Source organism: Bos mutus, chromosome 11, assembly GCF_027580195.1.
Source record: "Bos mutus isolate GX-2022 chromosome 11, NWIPB_WYAK_1.1, whole genome shotgun sequence".
NCBI lineage: Eukaryota > Metazoa > Chordata > Mammalia > Artiodactyla > Bovidae > Bos > Bos mutus.
Genome location: NC_091627.1, coordinates 9,055,060 through 9,078,673, shown reverse-complemented (window position 1 = coordinate 9,078,673; position 23,614 = coordinate 9,055,060). Strand labels below are relative to the sequence as shown.

The 23,614-nt window shown below is 53.7% G+C and overlaps 2 protein-coding genes across 10 annotated transcripts in view; one reads left to right on the top strand and one right to left on the bottom strand.

Annotated features, from left to right (window-relative positions):
• Positions 1-23,614, top strand: part of RALGPS1 (Ral GEF with PH domain and SH3 binding motif 1) — a 302,552-nt gene that overhangs the window by 158,958 nt on the left and 119,980 nt on the right. The gene's annotated exons all lie outside the window — the stretch shown is intronic.
• ANGPTL2 (angiopoietin like 2) lies at positions 451-23,056 on the bottom strand. The gene is given in 6 exon segments (XM_005904826.3): positions 451-2,154; positions 4,627-4,897; positions 6,532-6,725; positions 22,227-22,415; positions 22,418-22,981; positions 22,984-23,056. Coding segments are annotated over 6 exon segments (1,476 nt in total). The 5' UTR covers positions 23,042-23,056; the 3' UTR covers positions 451-1,954.

Genomic DNA, 23,614 nt, shown 5'->3' with positions numbered 1-23,614 from the left:
AATTCTCCAGACAAGAATACTGGAGTATTCCAGATCCCTATTCCAGGGGATCTTCCCAACCCAGGGATCGAACCCAGGTCTCCCACCTTGCAGGCACATTCTTTACCATCTGAGCCACTAGAGAAGCCCAGAGCAGTTAAATAGATGGTGCTATTTGATGAAATGGGACCAGATCTGGGGAAGGGTGTTTTAGGGGTTGACTGCACTGCCTGTATCCATCAGAGACATCCAGAATACAACTGGACTTAAGGAGGCGGGACTCCAGAGAGCCTTCGTGGCCTGAGGTTCTGTCATGGGACTCCTGAGGGCACGGGTGGCACCCAGGGATAGGGAGAGTGGAGTGTCATTTAATAGATTTCAGTGGACGAATCTCTTCCTGGTGTTACTCAAAGAGGCTGTGGTGTCGGAGGCCCCAGGAAGGCTTTCTAAAACAATAACACACAATATAGATACATCCAAATAGCACAAATGGCTTTTATTGCAGATGTGTTATTACAAGGATAATCTGAGAATATATTAAAAAAAAAAACCCTCCCTTTTATATACACAAAACGTGCTACATGGTACACTTGTGAGACTGCTGAGGTAATAGGCACACAGCCGGACGCAAACAGTACCAAACGTTCCACCGTCTCACCCGCCCGCCCTGACCCATGCGCCCTCCAGGAGGGTCTCACCTTCTTGTTCGTCCCTCACTCCCTGCTTGGCAAGAGTCCCAGCAGTACCGAGCCTGATGCTTCAGGGCCAGCAACGTGCTGACCGAAGGCTCCGTGGCCCCTGGTTATTCAGTAACTCATGGCAAGTGGCCAGTTCTCGTTTTTGAGGCGCCTGGTCTCTGGGGAAGTGTAGTCTGGAGACGAGATGTGGACGCCAGTCGGCCTGAGAGCTCGGCACCTTTGGTCTGTAGCCGTTTGGGGCCCCCAGCAATTGGATGATGCTTTCTCTTCAGTTGAGCATCTTCTGGCAAGGTAGGCTGTTACTTCTGCGGAGGTTAAAATGACAGGTAGGCTAATTGTGACTGGAAGGTACGAGACTGAAATTAACCATTGTCCGTGTGGTCGAGAGCGAGCTTTGGGGCCTGACTTTCCCTTTCCTGACCACGTGGAGTCCAGACTGTTTCCTACTGAGAGGCTAGGGAATCTTGCCCGGGAAGAAAGCACAGGGGGACAGAAAAGGTGAGGAGTAAGTCGGCGAGGAGAGGAGAACAGGAAAGGTGCCTGGAACTCGAGCGGCTGGGACTGGAGCGCAAAAGGCACTTAGTGAACGGGGTGGAGTGAACACGCGGGCGGGTGGGCGGCTGGCTGGCTGGGGAGGTGGCGAACTGTCCTGAGAACAAGGAGAAGGCTAGAAATAGAGAGGGGAGGGTATTCTGAAACTGGGTTAGGTGCCAAGGAGGATCTTAAGCAAGCAGGTTGGGAAGCCCGGTGTGAGAGGGTAGCACTGTGGCCGGCCCTCGGAGCGGCCAGGCACGGGCACACCAAGCCCTGCTGTTGAAACTGGAGCGACACGGTCCGCGACGCGCCCTCAGACTCAAGTAACACAACACGAACGAAGTGCTCTTCTCCTAAGAGCAGAGCTGTCTTGAGCAGCCCTCAGCGTCTGAGAGTTGAATATACACGTGTTTCAGTATATACGGCAAACCTATATATATGTATCTAGATATATGGCACGGGTATATATCTAAACGCATATATACGCGGCATACACACAGGTGCACGAGGTTGGCTCACACACGTGTATATTACGAAGGTACTTTGCAGGTGTGTTTTTATTGTAGGGACTTAATTTACTTAAGGAAAGACTTGTGTGCAGTCCTGTCCTGTCTGGAAACACGAAGGGCTGTCCGAGGTGGAGAGGAGTAGTAGGGACAGAGATCGGTCGCATTTATCTGCTGCGGTGACTCGGGGAATCAGAGTCCAGCGTCCCGGTCCTCACGGCCCTGAGGGGGGCCGGCCTAGTGGAAGGTGTTGGGGTTGGGCCGGATCATCATCACCACCTTCTTGAGCGAGTAGGAGCCTCCACGGAACTCAGCCCAGTAGACCCCGTCCTGGTAGCGGCTCCGGTAGTGGCCCCCGCGGTACCAGACCCCGTTGAGGTTGGAGTGGGCGCAGGCGTTATACCACCAGCCGCCCTTCTGGTAGTGGGCACAGTTGCCTGCAGGAGAGAAAGAGCGAGAAGATCAGGGAGGAGGTTTGACCTGTGTCCGCTGTTTGCTCTTGGGGGGCTTCCGAGGGACCCCTGCCCATTGGGGGGCATTTGGAACAAGGATGCCAGAGAGGGCACGGGGCCTCAGACCTGCTCAGACCTTCCCTCTGACTGGGGCTCTGTGATCTTGGGTGAGCAACCTAACCTTGGTGAACCCTCGAACACTCCTTGTAAAACAAGGATGAGGCGATGCCCCCGCACAAGGTAGGTAGGACCCACCTGGGAGCTGAAGGAGGCCGAGTACTAGCCCAGGGCTAGCTGTGGAGCAAGCACCGGGGAGGGCTCCACACCCCGGGTTTGTGCAGGAAACGGAAATCACCCAAAGTGGGCCGGTTGAGAGCCAAAGATTTTTTCTTAGGAATTCCTTTTTCGTTGAAACTATTAGATCAAGAGTCTTTCAAGAGTGACAAAGGAAGTGTTTAAGATGAAATGTTCCATTATTCCTCCCTAGCCTGTCATCCAGCCAAATTTTTTTTTTTTTCTCACAAAAGCAAGATATTTTCATAAAGTTTCTGGCACCCTCATATCATGCTGGATTGTGCTGCCAAGGACAAGCAGTTCGGAACACCAGTAAAAGTGAGGGCAGGGCACAAGTGGGCATGCAGGGGCATTGCCCTTCCCAGGAGTGGAGATGGCACTGTCAGGCCCGGGAGGCACCCCACTCAGGGAACGGGCTGCCTTATCAGGTTTGTGGGTTTGGTGACCCAGCGGGGCTGGCGGCTCCGCTCCAGAAGCTGCCGTGGGGTGAGGTGAGGAGGGAGCAGGCTGGCTGAGGCAGAACGCGGAGAGGAGTCCCAGCGCCAGGCGCCCAGAGCCCCGGTAGCCCAGGTCTTCCCAGAGTTCTCCTCTGGCTCCTTTGGGCTACGACTCGAGGTCACAGACTCCAAGTGGTTGTGTCGGATTCAGAGGGCAGGGCCCTGGGCATGCCACAGCCCAGCCTTCCCTCAGCCAGCGGACGCCCCTCCTAAGCTTGCCCCACACGCCTCCAGGGACAGGGAGCTCACTGCCTCGCGTCCAGTGACGCTGTTGCCGGACGGGCCTGACGGTTGGGGTCGCAGAGCAGCCTTCTGCTGCTCCCGATAATGGCTGTAAGCCAGCCTTCTGTCCCCAGTGTCCGACCAGCTCAGAGGGTTATATCTTCCTGAAGCCTGGGCAGCCCCGGTCTCAGCAGACACGCCGCCTCCTGGGGGCCCCTGCGACAGGGTCAGCTCGGCTCCAGGGAGTAGGTGGAGGTGTGGGCGTGTTCCCGTCTGCCGCCTGGGGACCTGGGGTGGGGACCCTCCTGGGGCGGGGGAGGCAGCTGGGCTTTTCTGAAGAGCAGGGAGTTCCTGGGGCTCAGTCGCTCAGTTGTGAACAACTCTTTGCGACCCCCTGGATTATAGCCCACCAGGATCCTCTGTCCGTGGGATTTTCCCAGGCAAGAATACTGGAGTGGGTTGCCATTTCCTCCTCCAGGGGATCTTTCCAACCCAGGGGTCGAACCCGCGTCTCTTGAGTCTCCTGCATTGGCAGGCAGATTCTTTACCACTAGCGTCCTCAAAGCGGGGAGTAGCCTGTAGCCTGGGACTAAGGGGCCAGGTTCGCCCACGAGAATAGATAGCCTCGGCCTGAAGGGGGGCTCAGCCCCTTGCAGAGGAGCCATGAATTCTGCCACCTGACAAGGGCGCAGGGCCCCTCGTCCCCAGGAGCTGAGGTGGAGCCTTGAGATGCACGCGGGGATTTGATGTCTAGCCCCGGGGCCGGGCTGTGTGTGCTTCTCACAGTTTTCTGTTTTCTCTCTTGCTTTTTATTTACTAAAGATCTGGCCCTGAGGCCTGCACTCTTGGGCAGGTGGATTCGTCCCTCCTGCCCGGTTTCCTCTCAGTAGCTCCCCACAACGCTGCACTAACAGAGCGCCTGAGAGACTGTCCCGCTCAGAGCCCAAGTCTCCCAAGTCCCAGGCAGAGCACTGAAGGCACATTCTCACCTTCTCACCCCTTTCTCACCCCCTGCCCGGTAGGTATGTCCTCATTTCCAGATGTGGAAACAGGCCCAGAGGAATGGGGAGGCACGCCCGAAGGCTCAGGCGTGTAGGAGGCAGGGCAGCCTTGTCCGCAGGCTGTGTGGCCCCGACTCCGGTGCTTAGGCAGGGAGTGACGCGGTGCACAGCCCAGCGCAATGTCCAGCTTGGCCCAGAGTGGCCCTCCAGTGTGTCATTCGGGGACCTCTGGACCTTCCCCTTTCCGTAAAGGCCATGCTGACCCAGCATTGCGAAGGGGATCTGTGGGCAGAGGGCGGAGGAGTAGACCTTCCGGGGATAGGAACAGAGTTGGGCAGCTGGGCCCTGGGGTGGTCTTGTTCTCAGGCCCGGGAGTCAGAGGCTGGGCTTTGATTGATCCCTTTCCCTGGCCCTTCACCTGCCAGTGACCCCACTGCTCCTACCTGTGTAGACATCGTGGTCTCTGTCCAGGGTGGTGAACTGCTTGCCGTTGTGCCAGGTGAAGGAGTCGCCAGCGTTGCCATGGTAGCGCCCCAGCCGCAGCTTGTAATACTCGCTCTCAGGCTCCAGGCGGAAGCTGGCATACTCTGCGAAGACCTTGCGGCCAGACCAGTCCTCCATGGTCACCAGCAGCTTGTAGTTGCCTTGGTTCGTCAGCCAGTAAATGTTCTCCAGACCCAGCCAGTACTCGCCGTCAATGTTCCCAAACCCTTGCTGGGGAAAATGCGGGAAAGCATTAGTGAGGAATACGCAGTGTGCTCAGCCAGCTGGGCCCAGCTGTCGGCTGCTCAGTGCCGGATGCGGGGTCTTGGAAGCAGGCAGAGCAGAAGGCAGGCCTGCGTATAATCCCTTGCTTTCCCCACCTGGCTGTCACTTGATGAGTCTGCATGTTCCCAGCCTCAGTCAGGCGTCACTCAAGACCACTGAGAGAGCGCCTGTCTCGTGCTAGGCAGCGTGTGAACGTGGGTTCCTCTTCATTACCCATCCTGCAGGGTTGCTATAGGGACACACGTAACCTGGTAAATTGAGAGCCTCGCACACAGTAGGCTTGCAACATGAGTTCCTTGGGCAATTCCCTTACTTTCTCTGAGTTTCCGTTCCTTTCTCTGGGGAGGGGCTGTGTGTAAGGGTCTCTTGTAAACTAAGGCACAGGTGTGAGCTCTGACAAAGGCATGATCCCTCCTAGATCTAGAATCCAGTGGATATATTACCGTTTTTCCATATAGTTTTAAGAGTCATCGGCCAAGTGGTGGCTGCTTGAAGTCTTGGAAATAGCTGAATTCGTTAATGATAATAATAGCTAGTGTTCAGTGAGCACTTAATGATGTGCTAGCACTCTTATCAGAACGTTTCATAGGTTATTTTCTTAATCCTCACGGCAGCTCTGTGAGCGGGGTACTCTCAGTGTCCTCCCTAGAGTGGGTGGATTGAGGCCCAGAGACGCCAGAGTCACAGAGCACATGAGCCAGGATTTGAGCCAAGAGCCCAGATGTAACCCCTGTGCCAACTGCTCTGAGGAAGGGAACGTGGAAAGGAGGTGGAAGGAGTTAGGGAAGTGAGTCTTCAAGAACCTCTCAGCTAGGAGGCAGTGGAGAAAGAGGGGGAAGCAAAGGGCACAGGCTAGTCAGGAGGCGGGTTGGAGGACAAGCAGGGCAGGAGTGGGGCCCGCGGAGCCTAGTGTGGGTGCCGTGGTCCTGGTGCTGGTCTGCGTGCGGGCATCGAGGCTGTGCCTCGGCTGTGTTTCACTGCTCTGCCTGCTCCTGTCTGAGCAGACGTTCATCCCTAAACTGGGTCCAGGCCAGCCTCTCCCCACCGGGGCTGACCTGAGAGTAAGGAGGTGATGAACAGAAGCACCTGCCTGTGGTGCTTCTTTGTTCGGCCTCTTTGTTCAGAGGAGGAAGCCAGGAGTGGGCGGAGCCCTCAGCCTCTCCTCCAAAAGGAGGAGCGCTCAGCTCCCTGGCAATTGGGAGCCCCGAGGCTAAACCCTGGGGTTACAACCCAGTATCTCCGCAGTTCCCTCCACCCAGGGCCCTGGAGCCTCAGGCCCTGCCCTTTCTGGGCTTTGAGGGCAGGTCTTCCCCTGGGAGCCCCAGCCGGGACCACAGTGCTCCCCACATCAGGATTGGGTTCCAAGTTCCCTCCCCGTCCGTGGAGCTTTCGTGGTCGGGACCCCTCTCTCTGTACCCCGCTGCAGTTGTTGGTGGGGCAGGGGAGGAGCAGCCGGTCCTCCCCACCTGGCGGCTCTGTCAGGTTCCTCCTTCCTCGGGGCCACACAGGCCTCATGGGCAGCACCTGGCTCCCTCCGAGGGCCCTGGCGCTCTGTGTGTGTGTGGGGAGGGTGTCCTCACCTTATACGTCTCCCAGTTCCGGAAGAAGTTGACTGAGCCGTCCAGGCGCCTCTGGATGACCGTCCAGCCCCCGGGGTCATGTCTCTGATCGCACCACACCTGCATGAGGCGGTTGGTGTTCTCTGGCTTCACCAGGTAGATGGAGCTGGTGTCATGGCCGTCTTCCAGGGCCTGCAGGCAGTCTCTCCATGGGCCTGGGGACACAGGTGTGCATGCATCATGGACTGCCCTGTCACCTGGCCCCCGAGTCGCGTCCTCCCCTCCCCCCCACCGCCGGCTGCACCCGGAGCAGCACAGCCTTGGGCCGGGCTCTGACTGGAAGCCACAGGCCTGCAGGGCCTGCTTTGGGTTTGTGAGTTTGAGAAGTAATGTGATGTAAAGACAAGAACGCAGGACTTGGGGGTCCGGACACTTGGGTTCTGGGCACACTTTCACCCCTGACTGCCACACGGTGTGGTTGGCCGAGCCTCCTTACTTGCCAAGCCCTCTGTTTTGCCCTTCTGTAGAGGCAGCTTATGTTTACCTCATGGAACTGTATGGATGGCTGGGATATTTGTGTGCAATTCCGGGAGTGATTTTTCTAAGTTGTTTTATTGGCAAAAGGATATGTGAGCCTGCTGAGGGGCAGCAGCGTCTGTCAGCACCTTGTGGGGCTCCGCCTGGCCAGTGAGCCTGGCTTGCTGCCCTTCCTGGCCTGGCTGACTCCACACCAGCCTTCCCAGGGACGGTGCTTGGGGACAGTTGCTGCAGTTTTTAGTAAGTGAGCTTCTGTTGGGTCACAGGGGCCCCATTGGTGCCCAGAACCTGTAGCCAGAAATTTTGGGACATTTCTGGGATTCAGACAGTGGCCTCCAGATATTTTGAGGGGACTTAAGTTTTTGTTCATTGCTCAGTTGTGTCTGACTCTTTGCGACCCCATGGACTGTAGCCCCTCAGGCTCCTCTCTCCATAGAATTTCCCAGGCAAGAATACTGGGGTGGGTTGTCATTCTTTCTCCAGGAGATCTTCCCAACCCAGGGATTGAACCCAGGTCTCCTGCATTGAAGGCAGATTCTTTACCATCTGAGCCACCAGGGAAACATTGGAAGGACTGATGCTGAAGCTCCAATGCTTTGGCCACCTGATGAGAAGAGCCAACTCTTTGCAAAAGACCCTGATTCTGAGAAAGATTGGGCTTCCCTGATAGCGCAGTTGGTAAAGAATCTGCCTGCAATGTAGGAGACCCCAGTTCGATTCCTGGATCGGGAACATCCCCTGGAGAAGGGATAGGCTACCCACTCCAGTATTCTTGGGCTTCCCTGTGGCTCAGCTGGTAAAGAATCCGCCTGCAATACAGGAGACCTGGGTTCGATCCCTGGGTTGGGAAGATCTCCTGGAGAAGGGAAGGGCTACCTACTCCAGTATTCTGGCTTGGAAAAGTCCAAGAACTGTATAGTCCATGGGGTTGCAAAGAGTCAGACACGACTGAGTGACTTTCACATTCACATTCTTTCTGGGGAAGATTGAGGGCAGGAGGAGAAGGGGGTAGCAGAGGATGAAATGGTTGGATAGTATCACCAACTCAATGGACCAAACTCTGGGAGACGGTGAAGGACAGGGGAAGCCTGCCGTGCTGCAGTCCATGGGGTCACTAAGAGTCCGACACGACTCAGCAACTGAGCAACAACAAAAACATTTCTGTTTAGCTCTGTCAGTATATTCTAGAGCAAGCTCACCAAGGGCCAAGGTACTCAGAGCTCACGTTTCAAGGTCCTTGAGCTTTAAGGATGGTGTCCAGCCCATCCCAATACGTGGCTTTTCTGAAACTGAGACCAGAAGGGTTCTGTGACCTGTGACTTCCCTGAGCTTGGGCAGCCGGGTCAGAGTAGGTGGGGTCACTGTGAGAGGTCTTTCACCCCTCCCCCACCCCCGGCCGTGGTTTCCCATGCTTGAACGTTAGTCCTGTCCGCAAGAGGGCACAAACCCGAGTCACTAGGAGCCAAGTAAACTGGATGCATCCTAACTGATCTGAGGAAACTTCAGATATTTTTCAGGACCTAGCCACTGAGCTGTGTATTTTTAAATAATATCACCACACACAGCTTCAACTTGTCTTCAGAGCAGTCCTAAACTGAAAGTGGTCCAGACCAAAAGTCCTAAGGAAACTCCGTCTCGTTCCATTTGTGCGTTTGTTTGTTCAGCAACTGTTAATGTTGAGTCCTGGGCCCAGCAGGTCCTGTGCTGGGCGGTGGAAGCCTTCTCTCGACCTGCGTTCCCGTGGATCCAGTCCTTTCTGCGCGTGGGGGAGGGGGGTGGACAGGCACAGGCAGCAGGTGTAAGTAGCTTTTCCTCCTGGCAGTGATGGGGCTGGATTAGTCCTCTGTGATGGTTAAGCAGGGTGAGGTTGGGGGTGGTCTCTGTCGGACCCCTCAGGTGGGCCTTTCCTGCGTGAGCATCCCCACCTGGAACCTGATGGCAGGGCACGGGCTGCCTTTTTCACTCTCTGTGCTGAGAAGCAGCACCAAGAAGAAAGGTGGGCACTCACCACTGACTGCTGACCCCCTCCCTGCATCCTCCAGGGAGCGGCTGCTCACCCATTTACCCGCCGGCCAGCCCTCTTGGTTCCAAGCACCCGCCCTGTAGCAGATACAACACAAACAGCTACCTCCTTCTTTGCCTGTGCCTCTTCCATCCCGAGAAGGGGAGCCCACACCTCCAGAAAGAACATTCATGACGGAGAAAAAGAAAAAATGGGTTGTGTTCGGCCCCCAGCCCCGGAGACCCAGGCAGAGAATGGGAGTCTGTCCCCGGCAGCTGGAGCGGAGCGCGGAGCAGGGGTGGGAGGCCTCCCAGCTCAACACCGAGTCAGACGCGCAAGAGAGCCTGCTGGACGCGAAAGCAGGTGACAGAAGGTCCAGCAGCCTGCAGAACAGCACCCACGGAAGATGAGCAGCCGGGCCTCTTCCTCTCCCTGCAGAGCTGCAGCGGGTCCCATGGATCGTCAGGCTGAGAGGCCAGCTGGGAAGGCGGGGGTGCCACGCGGGGAGAGTCTTTGAGGCCCAGGGGGTGGGGGCAGTCAGCCTCATGGCTCCCACCTGCGCTACCTGTCTGGGTTCCAGGAGCGGTTCCAGCTTTGCCTTTGACATTTCTCCAAAAGGCCGTTTTTTTTTTTTAAGAAGCACATGTTTTTAAATGTTTTGGGGCCACCAGTCCTTTTAAACATTTGGAGGATTCTCCAGATCCTCTATCCAGAAAGACACACAATTCTGCTGATAATTAGAAGGTAAATGAACCTCCAAACCCCAGATTGTAAAACCTTAGAGCTAAGAGAGGCTTGACTGGAGTGAAAGTAATACTAAAATATTCCTACTAGCCACCACTGCTGGGTATTCACTGCGTGCCCCATCCATGCGTTCACACCTGAGATCTTCCTGACACACCTGCCAGGTGGGCTCCCCCTTCCACAGATGAAGACACTAGAGCATGGGACCTTGGGTGACACTCCCGAGGTCACGTGGCTGGTAGGGGGAAGGTGCGGTACCTGCACCCGGGTGGTATCCAGAGCCCACATCCGGAAGTCCTCTTCCTGCTCCTTGAGCAGATTGGAGTGCAGGGCAGGGGCCTGGCTGAGTTCTCTCTGTGTTCCTGCTGCTGGTGCTAAGTCGCTTCAGTCATGTCCTACACTTGTCTTAATCGTTGCCCCGCAGCCAGGCTAAGAAAATAAGAACTTACAGTTCTTCTTTGTCAAAGTGTTGTGCCTTTTAAAATCTTCCTTGATTTTTCTTCTGTGCTTACGTTTTGGTGTCCTTTGCCTGTTTTATTTTAACTGTTTCAGTGTTTCTTATGACATACCAGCCTTCCTTTTCTTTTTTAAAATGTTTTTTGTTGATTTATTTTTACCATTAAATTTGTGTTTATTTATTTGTTTATGGCCACACTGGGCCTCCCTTGCTGTACTCGGGCTCTTCTCTGGTTGTGGCGAGCAGGTGCTGCTCTCTAGTTGCGGTGCTCCGGCTTCTCACTGAGGCGGCTTCTCTTGATTCGGAGCACAGGCTGTAGGGTGCGAGGGCTTAATGGTTGTGGTGCATGGGCTTAGTTGCTCCATGGCATGTGGAATCTTCCCGGACAAGGGATTGAACCTGTGTCCCCTGCATTGGCAGGTGGATTCTTAACCACTGGACCACCTCCTCTTCTTTAAAAAAAGGCAAACCTAGCAATTCTTTCCTTTAAGTCTTGTAGGTATGGCATGCTTTCTAAAGTCATGGGGTAACTGTGAAATAGTGTAGACATGTTTAGTATTTTCTGCTGTTACTAAAATAGATCTCCATGTGTCCCCTGCGTGCTGCACTTCACATGACCCTGAGGACCTCCCATCCTGAGTGTGGACCTCCCATTCCAAACAGTGATTCCTCAGACACCCCTGCAGAGCTCTAGAAGAGCTCCTGCATTCAAACACATTCCCTTTTCTTCTTAAAGGCGCCAGGGCAAGGGTCAGTAAATTAAATGGTGGACGAAAATTAGTCGGGAAAATACTTGGCATTAAAATGTTGGCAGCAATAAAATGATAAAGTAGCAGAAAACAGCAGCAGGGAGATTGTCAGGCAGCTGCATTAAAATGACAGAGTCAAGACACCCGCCTCTGATGAGAAACCTGTAACTGGTACGTGTGCGTGGTATCTGGAGGAGGACGTGGCTCCCACTCCAGTGTTCTTGCCGGGAGAACCCCAGGGACAGAGGAGCCTGGTGGGCTACAGTTCATGGGGTCGCAGAGTCGGACACGACTGAGCGACTGAGCACATGCGTGACATCGTGGTGAAGGACTCAGTGAGGTGTCGGACTTTGACTCAGAAATCTGTGTGCCTGTGGCGGGACCCCAAACTTGGAGTCAGGAGCCCTCGGCTCAAAGCTTGGTGGCCACATCTCCTCACTGTGTGACTTTAAGCAGGTCCTCACTGAGCCTCCGCCTCCTCTTCTATAATCAGAGAGAAAAGACCTTACTGTTCTGAGGGTCTCTGGAAGACAGTGCCCAGCACAAGGCCGACCAGGGCAGCTGCCAGAGACGGTTCGAGTTTCCTTTCCTTTGACAGTTGAAAGCTGGTAGTTTTAGAGCTGTCCACCACAAACAAGCAATTGGATTTGCTTTTTTGATTCCCAAGACTAAGCGTAAGCTTATTTACTGATAGACGTTTTCCATAAAGGCATATTGTAAAAGTCAGAATTTCAGTGGCAAGGGCCACAAAGAAGCATTGGGATGAAGAATGGAAACCTTTTTTTGTCAATGAAGCTGCATCTTTGGCGTGCGGCGGGCGGGGCTCTCCTTAGAGAGCGCAGAGTGCCCAGCGGTGTTTCACTTGGCACTCCTTCTGAAAGGGCAGCCCTGCCCGGAGTGCCAGGCCAACACTAACTCGGCGGCACCAAGGCTCTGAGTGCAGGGAGCGCCCCAGCCTCCTCTCTATAAAGACCATATTTACACTCTCGGCGGAGCTGCGACCAGAACATTCCACGTGAAGAGAAGTGCCGTGGCTGAGCAGAGTCTGTGTGGTTCCCTGGAGGAGCAGCACAGGGAGTGGAGGGCACACGGGCCCTGGAGTCAGGAGGGCCTCGGGGAGAAGGGATGTTGGCCATGGGAGCACAGAACATACAAGTCTTGGGCCCCCAAGTCCCAGGATCTGGCGAGCATTGGAGGTCTTCAGGTTTGGGGCCCTAAGTGCCTTCCCACTCCCTTCCTCCTTGTTGGGATTCCTCACCTCCCAGGAAGCCACCAGCCACATATCGCTGGCCCATCTGGGGCTCAGCACCCCCAACGGCGGGGCCTCTCTGTGAAGCTGGATTTTAGCCCGCAGTCAGCCGGGACCTCCAGGTGACTTTAGTCCCAGTGTCCTCCCTGTTGGTCTGAGGCAGCCCAGCTTCAGCCCGACTCGCCCACCCAGACCCCAGTGGAGAAGTGGGCTCACCACCTGCATCAGTTTTCAACACAGTCACCCCTCCACTAGGGAAACACGGCCTGTGAAGATCTGACCAGCCGACCAGCTGAGGCCACAGTCACCCCTCCACCAGGGGAACACGGCCCGTGAAGATCTGAGCAGGCTGACCGGCCGAGGCCAGGAGCTGAGACGTGGGTGGACCTCAGACCTCTGTGGCTCTTCTCTGTGGTGCCCTGAGGCTTGGGGAGAGGGCAGAGCCCTTCCCGGCCGTGAGCTGGCCTAGACCACGCTGCCGGCCCACAGCCTGCCAGGCGTCTTTACCCCATGTCTCCAGACTGGGCCACCTGAGCCCACGCAGAGGAGCCCGTGGCCTGAGGGGAAAGTTCTGGGGTGTCTTAGTCCATACGTGGGCCCTGGGGAGGGGCTTCTGTGGCGTCGCCAGGAAGCACTGCTCTTACGTGAGAACCATGTGCCGGTCCCCGTTATCCTCACAGACGGTCTGCCTCCAAGTCTTTTGGCCACTCTCTGAAAACAGTTTTCTAACAGGAGAAATGACTAGTTGTTGAAATTGGATCTGGAATATTCCACTCAAATCAATCGTCTGAGCGCCGGGGCACGTGGACTGCTTAGGTGTGAGTCCGGTGCCCGCACAGTGTCAGGACCTGTCTGCGTCCCAGGTGAGGCCGGAGAGCTGACACCTGGATGTGGAGAGGGGGTGCTGCCCAAGTCTCATGCATGCAGACAGCTGGGGAGACCATACTTTGGTTGTGAACATCTATATTCTCCATCAGTCACCACTTTTGGTGATCCAGAGCACAAAACAATGACCTAACACAGAACAGCTGGTACATTCCCAAAGCCATCTTGGCCAAGCTCCTGCAGCACCCGCCCCAGAGGTGACCCTCTGAGGATCGTTTCTGGTTCTTTTAGGGAAAGAGTCCAGATGCTTGTGCCTGCTGTTCAGGCCCTTTGAGTCCTCGGACACACAGCCCACTGCCTAGGGCTGACATGCTTTTCAGGAGCTTATGAAAAGCGTTTTAGGCCTAAAAAAATGTGTTAACTCTAAAATATGGGGGGAAAAAAAGGGCTAAGTCCAAATTTATAAGCATATAATTAAATTTCTACAAAGTGTAACATCTTGTCAAGTCCATTAAATTTAGTCTTCAAAAATGTTATTACTTTTGAAAACAATTTGTAGGTTAGCTTTTTCTCACTTCCCAAGAATTCCTCAACATGCCTGATGTTTGCCGAGGACTCAGAGCCAACTATAAATTAATTGTGCTGCTCTTGGCCAAATACTTTCAAATGCTAAATTATTAAAAAATTTCCTTTCAAAATTTTTACAGTAAAAGTTACACTGGATGTGCAAGGTGGGTATATTTCAGTGTACTTGGTACGTTCTGAGACCTCCCCTAACGAGAGTCCCTGGGGCCCAGGAAGAGCCTGAAGGGATTCCATTTCGCCTGTTTGACCTCAGGATAGACAGATAAGCAGCACTGCTTCCCAGAGAACACTTGGGAAAGCACAGCGTCCACTCCTGGGCGTCCACCAGTACCCTCGGGCAGGGGACAGATGGCGACTTCAAATCGATTCAAAAAGAAAAGAAGTCAGGTTAGGAGGGGCTGCGGGGGGTTCTCTGGGTTCAGAGCAGCTCCTTGAGGCTCCCCAGACTGGTGGGGTGAAGCTCTGGACCCTCTGGCTGCAGCGATGAGAGCCTTTTCAGGGCACCTTGTGGAGAAGCTCTGTAGACCCCTGCCTGTGACCCCGCAGGCCCTGGCTGGGCGCCCTGTTCCTATGGTTGGGCACCCTGCTGACCCTTCCCAAGAGAGGGAATCAGTTTACAGGCTTGTTCCTAGAGAACCTTGTTCGCTTTCATTGATCACCTTTCACTTTTCCCAATGCCACGCACCCCTCTTCATAAACTTTTCTGTGTGTAATTTCACTGGGGTTTGACCACAGGCACGCAATTCTAGTACTTCATCCTTTTTCCTCTTTCTGAGCACAGGACATCCGCTCAGCATCAAGCCTGATCTTCCTGGTTTCTTGACGATGGGGGCAGTGGTTCCGAGAGCTATCTGCCTGGTCCTCAGCCCTCCTCCAGGAAGCCTGCCCCCACCTCTGGAAGATCTACTCAGTCCTCGCGGTTCCCATAGAGCCTTAAACGTCTGTCTTTACTGGAATATAGTCAGAAGGATGACTGCCATGGATGTAGAGCCTTTCACTTGCTGGGTGCTTTACACACTCTTATTTTAGACTCACGAGGCCCGGTTTGGAGCAGTCCCACGACTGGGAAGTGGAGGATGTGGGGATTCCACATCTGCCTTCCATGCCCTGGTTCTTCCTACTGCCTTCTCAGGGCAGTGATCATGTGCTGACCCAGTTTAGCGCCTAGGTTCACCTCTCGCCTCCCTCACCTTTCCCTGCCTCCTGTCTTCTCACCATCGTGAGCTGTGTTCCCTTTGTCATCTTCATTCTGTTTTTTTTTCCAGCTTGAGAATCAGTAATAATAAATCCATCCAGTTACAGGGACCGCTCCACAGCAAAGGACAATTAGCATCCAGATCAAACCTTGAGAAATGAAACCTGTTTTCTGGGGAAGCCTAGACAGCCTAAAATAGGATGCCTGCACTTCATGCTCAGGATGGTGGTGGTATTCGGTTGCCAAGTCGTGTCTGACTCTTTGCGACTCCATGCACTGCAGCACACCAGGCTTCCCTATCCTTCACTATCTCCCAGAGTTTGCTCAGATTCACACCCATTGAATCAGTGATGCTATCTAACCATTTCCTTCTCTGTCCCCATCTTCTCCTTTTGCCTTCAATTTTTACCAGCATCAGGGTCTCATCCAGTGAGTGGGCTCTTGGCAGCAGGTGGCCAAAGCATTGGAGCTTCAGCTTCAGCATCAGTCCTTCCAATGAATATTCAGGGTTGATTTCCTTTAGGATGGACTGGTTCGATCTCCTTGCAGTCTAAGAGACTCTCAAGAGTTTTCTCCAGTACAATTCGAGATGCTCAGCTTTCTTTATGGCCCGTCTCTCACATATGAGAGTACATGACTAGGGCCAGGTGATTGGATTTTCTGTTCTTTTGGATGTTACTCTAGCGTGCCACCTAAGATTGCTTGATTTCAACATTTGGAAATTTTTTTTTTAAAAAAAGCTATTTTATCTGTCACTTAAACTATAACTTTCCTAGCAAAATTTCTCTCTGTGTGTACAGTAATTTTAACAAATTATTAGAAAAATCTATTCTGGGAACTTATTCATTTGAAAAAATGACATAAAAGCATTCCAGGCCTTGCAGCTTATTGGCTCATCTTGTGATGAAAGACCAGGATCCAATGTGTTCTTCCTCCAGAGTCATCTCAGGGGCATCTGAAGTGCTGCAGGGGAGGTGGGATAGTAGTCTCGTTGTCCCTGGGGCAGTCTCAACATCTGCCTTCCTTCCTCGATGCTGACCAAGACCACTGGGACTTTTATAACAGTGCTCGACCCACTGCATTCAACAAACCTAGCCAGCCTTGTCTTAGACACTGTAGTATGATGCTAACTTAATTCTGCCTCCTTTATAGTTTTTTTTCTGGGGGAGCATCCCAGGGTTACAATGCAGTCCACCGCATAAATCTACCAGAGCAATGCTTTCCTGTGACTGGTGAGCTGGCCAGAGAGCTCTGAGCTCCAGGATTTTCTAGATTACATTCATTCTGCCAAGTGCCAAACTGTTGGGATTTCCAGGCCATGGATGCCAACTCACCACTTGTAACAATAACAAGTTGATGGTTTATCTCCCAGGGCTGTAAACCGCCTGAGGATTTAGCCGAATGTCCTCCCTGGAACATACCTGAGTAACAGAGGAGAGCTTGCCATGGTGCTGTGCTCCAAGGTACCCAGGAGGAGAGCACACATGCTCAATTGCTCAGTCGTGTCTGACTCTCTGTGACCCCGCGGACTGCAGTCCGCCAGGCTCGTCTCTCCATGGGATTTCCCAGGCAAGAATACTGGAGCAGGTTGTCAGTCCCTTCGCCAAGTGATCTTCCCAACCCAGGGATTGAACCCACGTCTCCTGCATTGGCAAGCAGATTCTTTACCATTGAGCCAGCTGGAAAACCCCAGGAGGAGAGCAGAGAAAGCAAAGCTGGGAGGAAGATGACCCCACTCGAACTCAAGTGGCATCTGTTTATGAAGAAGCTAGCAAAGAATGCTCTTTGAAATATCACTGGATGACGTCTTTACTAATAAATTTGGGAGTCTTATGTTGTTTAACAATAACATTCTAGAAACAAAACAGCACAGGCTCTGGAGGCGAGAGAGCCAAGTTGGGTTTTCCCGCAGCCTCTGTGCCTCTGAAGACCACGTGCCAGGCAGCCACACCCTCACCATCCTCACAGTGCCTCGCTCCAGCCCTCCACCAGGCCTCCGGCACGTGTGGGACCAGCACCCCTCACCGGAGAGACCATTGCTTGACCTCCACAAGGAATGGAAGGCACGAGTGACCGATCTCGTTCTCTGTTTTAGACCACAACCAAACGTACACATTTCCTGCCTCGTAGGGGGAAATAAAATATAAAGGGAGGGGACTTGCCTGGCGGTTCAGTGGTTAAGAGTCCATGCCTCCAATGCAGGATGCCCAGGTTTGATCCCTGGTTAGGGAACAAAGATCCCACATGCTGCAGGGTGATGTTAAAATGGCCTTTCTCTCTCTGTCTCTCTCTTTGTCTCTCTCTCTCCATATATATAAGAAATCCATCTAGGAAAACAGTCTTGTTAGGGTTGTCTGTGGCTCCATGGCCAGGGAGTATCCATTGTGAGGGATGGGTGATTTCTATGTGTTCTCTGTGAAGCAGAGTGATTGCCACCTGTTGTGGCCCCAAGAACAAATCATAGCTACTGAATTTTATATATTTAGGGTTAACATAGTTAAAGAAGTCAGGACTTCAGACTAGGCATTAAAATGCTGAGTAGAAGTAACCCCGGAAAACTGGCCCAGACTTGGTATCGACAGCTCCAGCTGGGTCCACTGATGGCGAGTCAAGTGCATTTCGTGTTTTCTGTGGGAGAACTCAGTTGTTTTAGAAACTCTGTAGTATGAGGCTGGCTTAGGTCTACTTCCTTTATCCTATATTCACAGTGATGATGTCTCTGTTATCAGAACCATGAGAGTTCTAATAACAGACCTCACAAATCTAGCTGATCTTTTACGGGGAGCTGTCTGGAACCCGGTACATGAAGTTGTGATGGAGCGTCAGGTCCCAGGCAGCTGGCACTGGAGGTCAAGTCAAGCATCTACAGAATGATGTTCACACCAGTTCCCCCCAGGCTTTCCATGGCAATTTCCAGTATCCCAGAGTCATTAAGACAGACTTGGGTCTGAACTTTGGTTGAGCCAAGGCTGTGTAGTCTTCCCTAAGTTGCTTAACCTCTCTGAACCTTAATATCCTGGAAGTTACAAGTCCCGGGACCAGCGTTGGCTCTGTCACCGACAGACTCCGGAACAAGCAGGCTATGCCAGGGGACCCAAGAAGCTCCTAACAAGCTCCAAAATTTTATGATTTTAAGGTTCCTTCTCTATCCACTGAGAAAACAAACCAAGCTGATTATGTTTTTCTCTGGAGAGAAAACAGCTGGAAATGCCTACTCCTTTTGACTTTTAAAGATGCATTTTAGACATGGCTTCCCTGTGGCAGCTGGAAGCCACACTCTCTTTTCTTCTCGGTACCTAGGATGGCGCTGTGGCAGGAGGGCTGGCGTGTGTGTGGCGGTGCCCAGGCTGGGCTGAGGGGGTCATGTCCCAGGCCTCGCAGGACCACCTTGAGAGCAGGCCAGAGCCGAGGCTCCATGCTGTCCTTTCCTGGGACTTTTAGAGAGTGACCCCTGCAGCCTTCTTCCTCTTTAACAGATCTGACTGACATGTGTGCAGATCTGACTGACGTGCATGCACAGGGCATGCAGGTGAGGAAGAGGTCAGGGACTCGTGAGTGTGAGGAAGAGTGGCGGGGAGGGAGAGGAGGGAGGGCGGCAGCCACCCCAGGACTCCGCTGGCAGAGGGCCATAGGACTCCCCCCGCCCCCCGCCCACCACCGGGGGAAAGGGCCACAGGCAGGGCCACTTGGCCCAGGTCTCGTCACAAATGTCACCCTCATGGAAATGCCCTTAGGTCTGGCCAGACAGAGACAAGACAAAACCCAAGTGAGGCGCCAGGGAAGCCAGGAGCTTGCCTGGGCCTCATCACTCAGGCTCCCAGCGGCCTGGGTCTGGCCTGGAGCCAGCCTGTTACTGTCTGGCCGGGAACAAGCTGGTTAGTGCAGCGTCAGATAAGTGGCCACGGCAGCCTCAGCCCCCTGGAGAGGGGCGTGCTGCGGATGGAGCGACTGGGACAACGAGAAGAGGCGGTGGCTCGGAGGCTGTGGAATGAGAGATTTAGAAGCTGCCAGGGCGCGAGTGCCGAAGTGCTTAATTGCAGAGGTGTCTGTGGCTGTGTGATGTCTGTGGGCCTAAGGAACTGTCAGGCCAGAGCAAAGAGGGAAGTTTCCTCTACACCAGACCCTGCTCCAAGCTCTCAGCACGGGCGGCTCGGAGCTCTCTGCCGATTGGCTGGAGAGACCTTCTGCCTTTTCCTCCTGCCCGGTCCAACACCAGGAAAGGAGAGGGCCTGCAGCCTCTGCCCTCCCCTTTCAGCTTCTGCAGCCAGGTGTTTAGTCTGGGGAGGATGGGGGATGTGCCTCATGTGGAAAGCTCAGTGGTCAGATGAGTCACGAGAAAGCAGTTACCAACAATCAGTACCAACGTTTGGGAGAGCTTTGCTTTAAAAAAAAAAAAGTTAATTATAGTGCATTCCAATGATCTCCATGATAAAATCACTGCTGTTCCCTCCATGCTGATGGGCTTCCTTCAGTGGGAGGAAAAGGGGTTGGTCACACCCAGGAGCCTTGGAATGCACATAGTCTGGACTGAATCATGCATGTGAAGAAGCAGTGGAGCTGGGCCACTTGAGGGGCCTAGGATAGGGCCAGGCCCTTGGGTCTTTGCACAGACTTATCTCCACAGGGGACCCACTTGTAACTCAGTTGCCCAACTCCTGAGTCCACTTGGTAAACTCTTACAGATCCTTCAGGAGGCAACACCGCCATCCCCAGCTCTGTCCAACTTGTCCCTTCTACTCCACGCAGACTCAGTCATGCCCCACTGTAGACCTAGTGCTGTAGGCCCTCATCCGCCCCTCTGTGGTCACCCAGCACCCCGTAGGGCTACCATGGTGACTGCACAGTCCATGGTTTTCACTGCATTCCTGATTTCAGGTACTCTGCTATGTTGGTCCCAGAAGTTCTCACAACATTCTGGAAATGTTGGCTTTGCAGGTGCTCCCTCTCAGCGAAATCCCTTGTAAGATCTGAGGTGCTGATCTTGGAGTTGAGAACTGGTAGGCAGCAGACGTGAGGTCGCGAAGAGTTGGACACGACTGAGTGACTAAGCACAGCACACAGCACAGATGGGTTCCAGTGCATTCATGAATCTGCCACCTCCCTCCAGACTAAATTCCTGAAGGTTAGGACTGTCATTTTCACACAGTCCAGCACTGTGACTGGCAAAGAGGAGGGACTCAGCTGTTGTTGGCTGCCCCTACACGATATATATCATATGCCTGATTGCATTGAGTTTCCACAGCAACCCTGTGATGTTATGACTCTTGTCCCCATTTTACAGAGGAGAAAAATAAGGCTCAGCGGAGTTAAGTAACTTTCTCAAGAGCAAACAGTTAGCAAAAGGTAGACCCTGGATACAGAGTTAGGTCTTTGTTCCTCCACTGTGTATCTGCCAGCTTAGTTCAAGCTCAGAAATGTCTTGGGATGGTTGAGTCAGAAACCAGAGATGCTTAAGCTAGAGGAGGTCTGTTGCATGAACATTGAGGTCAGCTTGCCTCATGTCAGAATTACAGTGCTCAGCTGAGCCTTCATGTGGTGCCCATGGGCGTGTTCTGTCAGGTGTATTAGCATACTCTGCCCTCTCTGGTGGAACTTCCTGGTGGCTCAGTGGTAAAGGATTTGCCTGCAATGTGGGAGATGTGGGTTCAATCCCTGGGTCGGGAAGATCCCCTGGAAAAGGAAATGGCAACCCACTCCAGTATTCTTGCCTGGGAAATCCCATGGGCAGAGGAGCCTGGCAGGCTGCAATCTGTGGGGTCACAGGAAAGTCGGACTTAGCAACTGAACAACAACAAACAATAAATGAACCAGTCATCAGCTGTAGAATGCAGAGCTAAATATAGACTGTCTTTTATTAATAAATTTCAATCTCCTGTTTCAAGATAAAGAGACCAAGATCAGAGGAAACTCATAGTTGCCATGTAATGAAACTTACCATGGGCCCAGAACTCTGCTAACCACGTTTTGCAGTATTTCATTTAATCCTCAGGTAGGCACTATTTAAACCCATCGCCAATTAACAGATGGGGAAACTGAGGCTCTGGGGGGCAAAGTGACTTGCCTAATGTCCTAGAGCTGATCAGTGGTAAAACCAAAATTTGAACCCAGGTCAGTCTGCTCCAGAACACAAGTCCTCAACCTGCACACCCAGTAGAGGGCTTTGCTGTGAGTAAGATGCCTTGCTCCTACATCTCCCCGACACCGACTCCACCACCCTGGACCTGCAGACAATGCCGCCCTTGTCTTTCGCCTGGGCCACCCTCCTGCACTCAGGTTCAGTCCCTCTCTGGAATTAGCAAGAAGCTGCTCTTCCCAGTACTGGTGGTTATTTTCAGAAGTGTGAAATAAGTGTAAAACAGGATATTTTCAGTAAAAATATCTCCCTGCTTATATAACGAAGTGGTACAAATGTCACTGACTGAAGCAGATACGTGGTTACTTTCTGCAAAGACGGATGTAGTCCTCACCCACCAGCCCATTTGGAAGACTCACAGGTCTTGGATGAGTAACCCCGGGGGCTGGACTCGTGGTCCCCCCGCCCAGGGTGCAGATGCCCAGGGTCCTAGTGCACAAGAGGGGTCAGCCCCAGCTTTAAAGTGAAAAGCCTGAATTCAGACCCAGCGTGAGCAAGTCACCCATCCTCTCAGTTAACCTTCCATAAGGAGCCGCAGGGGTTAAAGAGGTAACATACACCGAAAGTGCCCAGCGTCAGTGTCTGGGTCAAGCTTCAGAACCTACCAACAGCCCCATTCCTCCCCCATCACGATATTCTGAGAATTACCATATTTTAAGATGAAACACATATTTAAGAGTATGTGGAATCATCACTGAAAATTCTAGACTGCAGCAGACTCTAGGAAATGTGTGGGCTTTAGAAAGTGCTTCTTCCTAGGGAGGGGAGTAGGCCTCTCCCTACCACGTGTTCATCCTACTTCTGCTGTGATAACACTTTCTCTTCCTCTGATCTGTTGTTTCTTCCATCAACATTCACTGAATGCCAGTTCTGTGCCAGGCACATTACGAACACTCATAGGAGCACTCATCCTATCTAGTAGCACAGAGCACCTCACGCACAGCCCAGAGAACTCAGGCCTGGGGTTTTTCCTAGCAGAAGCCAGAAAGTATCTGCTGTCTTCCGACACTTCCGTTTCCTGGTTCTACCTTGGGGCTTCCATCTGAGGACTGCAGCCACCCTCTCACCCTGCCGGCTCCAGCGGCTTGGCCCCAGGGACCGCTGGGGGATTACACAGCCTTTGGCCCGGCTTCAGCTTACCGCTATTCCTCCCCCGCTTGCGGTCACAGCCAAGTGAGGCCCGGTGCCCAGCTCCGAGGCCCAGATGTTGCGGGTCTCCGCAACGTCGGGAAGGACTTACCCGATGGCTTGTCTGTGGAGGACGGGAGGCTGGTGAGGGTGGGCATGGTGGGCAGAGGGGGCGGCAGCACTTTCAGGTTCTGGTCACTCTGGATCTCGTTGGTGGAGATCTGGTTGATGATGCGGTTGTAGGGGGGTGGCTGGTAGACGCGGGGTGGGGTGGCGGGGGGCGGCTGGGGCACAGGCCGGCGGCAGGCACCCGCTGGCAGTGCTCCTCCAGCTGGGCAATGATCTCAGACTGGTTGTGGGCCAGCGTGGCCAGATGCTGGTACTTGTGCTCCAGGTCCTTGTACTTGCTGGCCAGCTGCAGCATGTCAGCCGTCTGGTTGAGGATGCGGTTCTCCAGCTGTGAGAGCTCGAGCGCGTTGTCCCGCTTGCGGATGATCTCGTGCAGGAGCTGCATGTAGAGCTGGGTGACCCGTGAGTTCATGTTGCGGCTCTCCTTGCGTAGCAGCTTCACCTCGCTCACGATGCCGCCGTCCACCTCCACCAGCTGCTGCAGCGTCTCAATCTGCCGCTTCTGCTTGAGCAGCTCGTTGTTGAGCAGCTCCAGCTCCTGCTTGTGCACCCTGTTCTCCAGGAGCACCTCGGGCTCCTTGGAGTTGACGCAGATGGCGCCCGTGACCCGCTGCTGGGGCACGATGAAGGTGTAGGTACACTTGTCTGGGGACTCGCCGGCTCGCTTGTACCTGTTCAGGTAGACGAACTCGCCAGGTGAACCCTCCTCGGTGCCCTCCAAGCCATCCTTCTGGCTCCCACTGCTCCCAGGGCAGCCAGCAGTCCCAGCCACCAGCACGTCACACACAGCGGCCTCATGGTCCTTGCACACCAGGGGTTCGTCTTTGCGAGCAGAGCCTACGAAACGCTGAAAGTAAACAGAAGAGCAGACTCAGTAATGGTTACGTCACGGCCAGCGGCCAGTGCCATAAATGAGCTCAGCCTTCTCGTTGGGCAGCTGTTTCCAAAAACGCTGCTTCAGGAGGCAGCCCTTCTGGGAGCCGCAGAAGGGGACAGGAGGCCTGGCAGAGGCGGAAAAGATTCGGGAGGGGACCGGGGCATGTGCAAGGCAGCAGGCCGAGGCCCCGCCACTCCTGGGGCTAGCCAGTGCCCACGGCCCTCTTGTCGAGCACCTGGCCTGGAGCCCAAGAACCATAGGAGGCAATTTGAAGCTGGGAGGGGAGGCATAGGAAGCTTGGCCTGTCTCTCTCCTCCTCTGCCTCAGACTGTTAAGTCTCCCCCTGGACGTGCCCTTTGTAACACCCATCACGCATGAGATGAATCTGAACTCTGTGTGATCTCTTCATGGATCCGTGCTCCCTGATGGCCAGCACTATGTCTGTTTCCATCCTGTATCCTCAGGATGCTGCACTCAGGAAGCTGTCTGCAAAT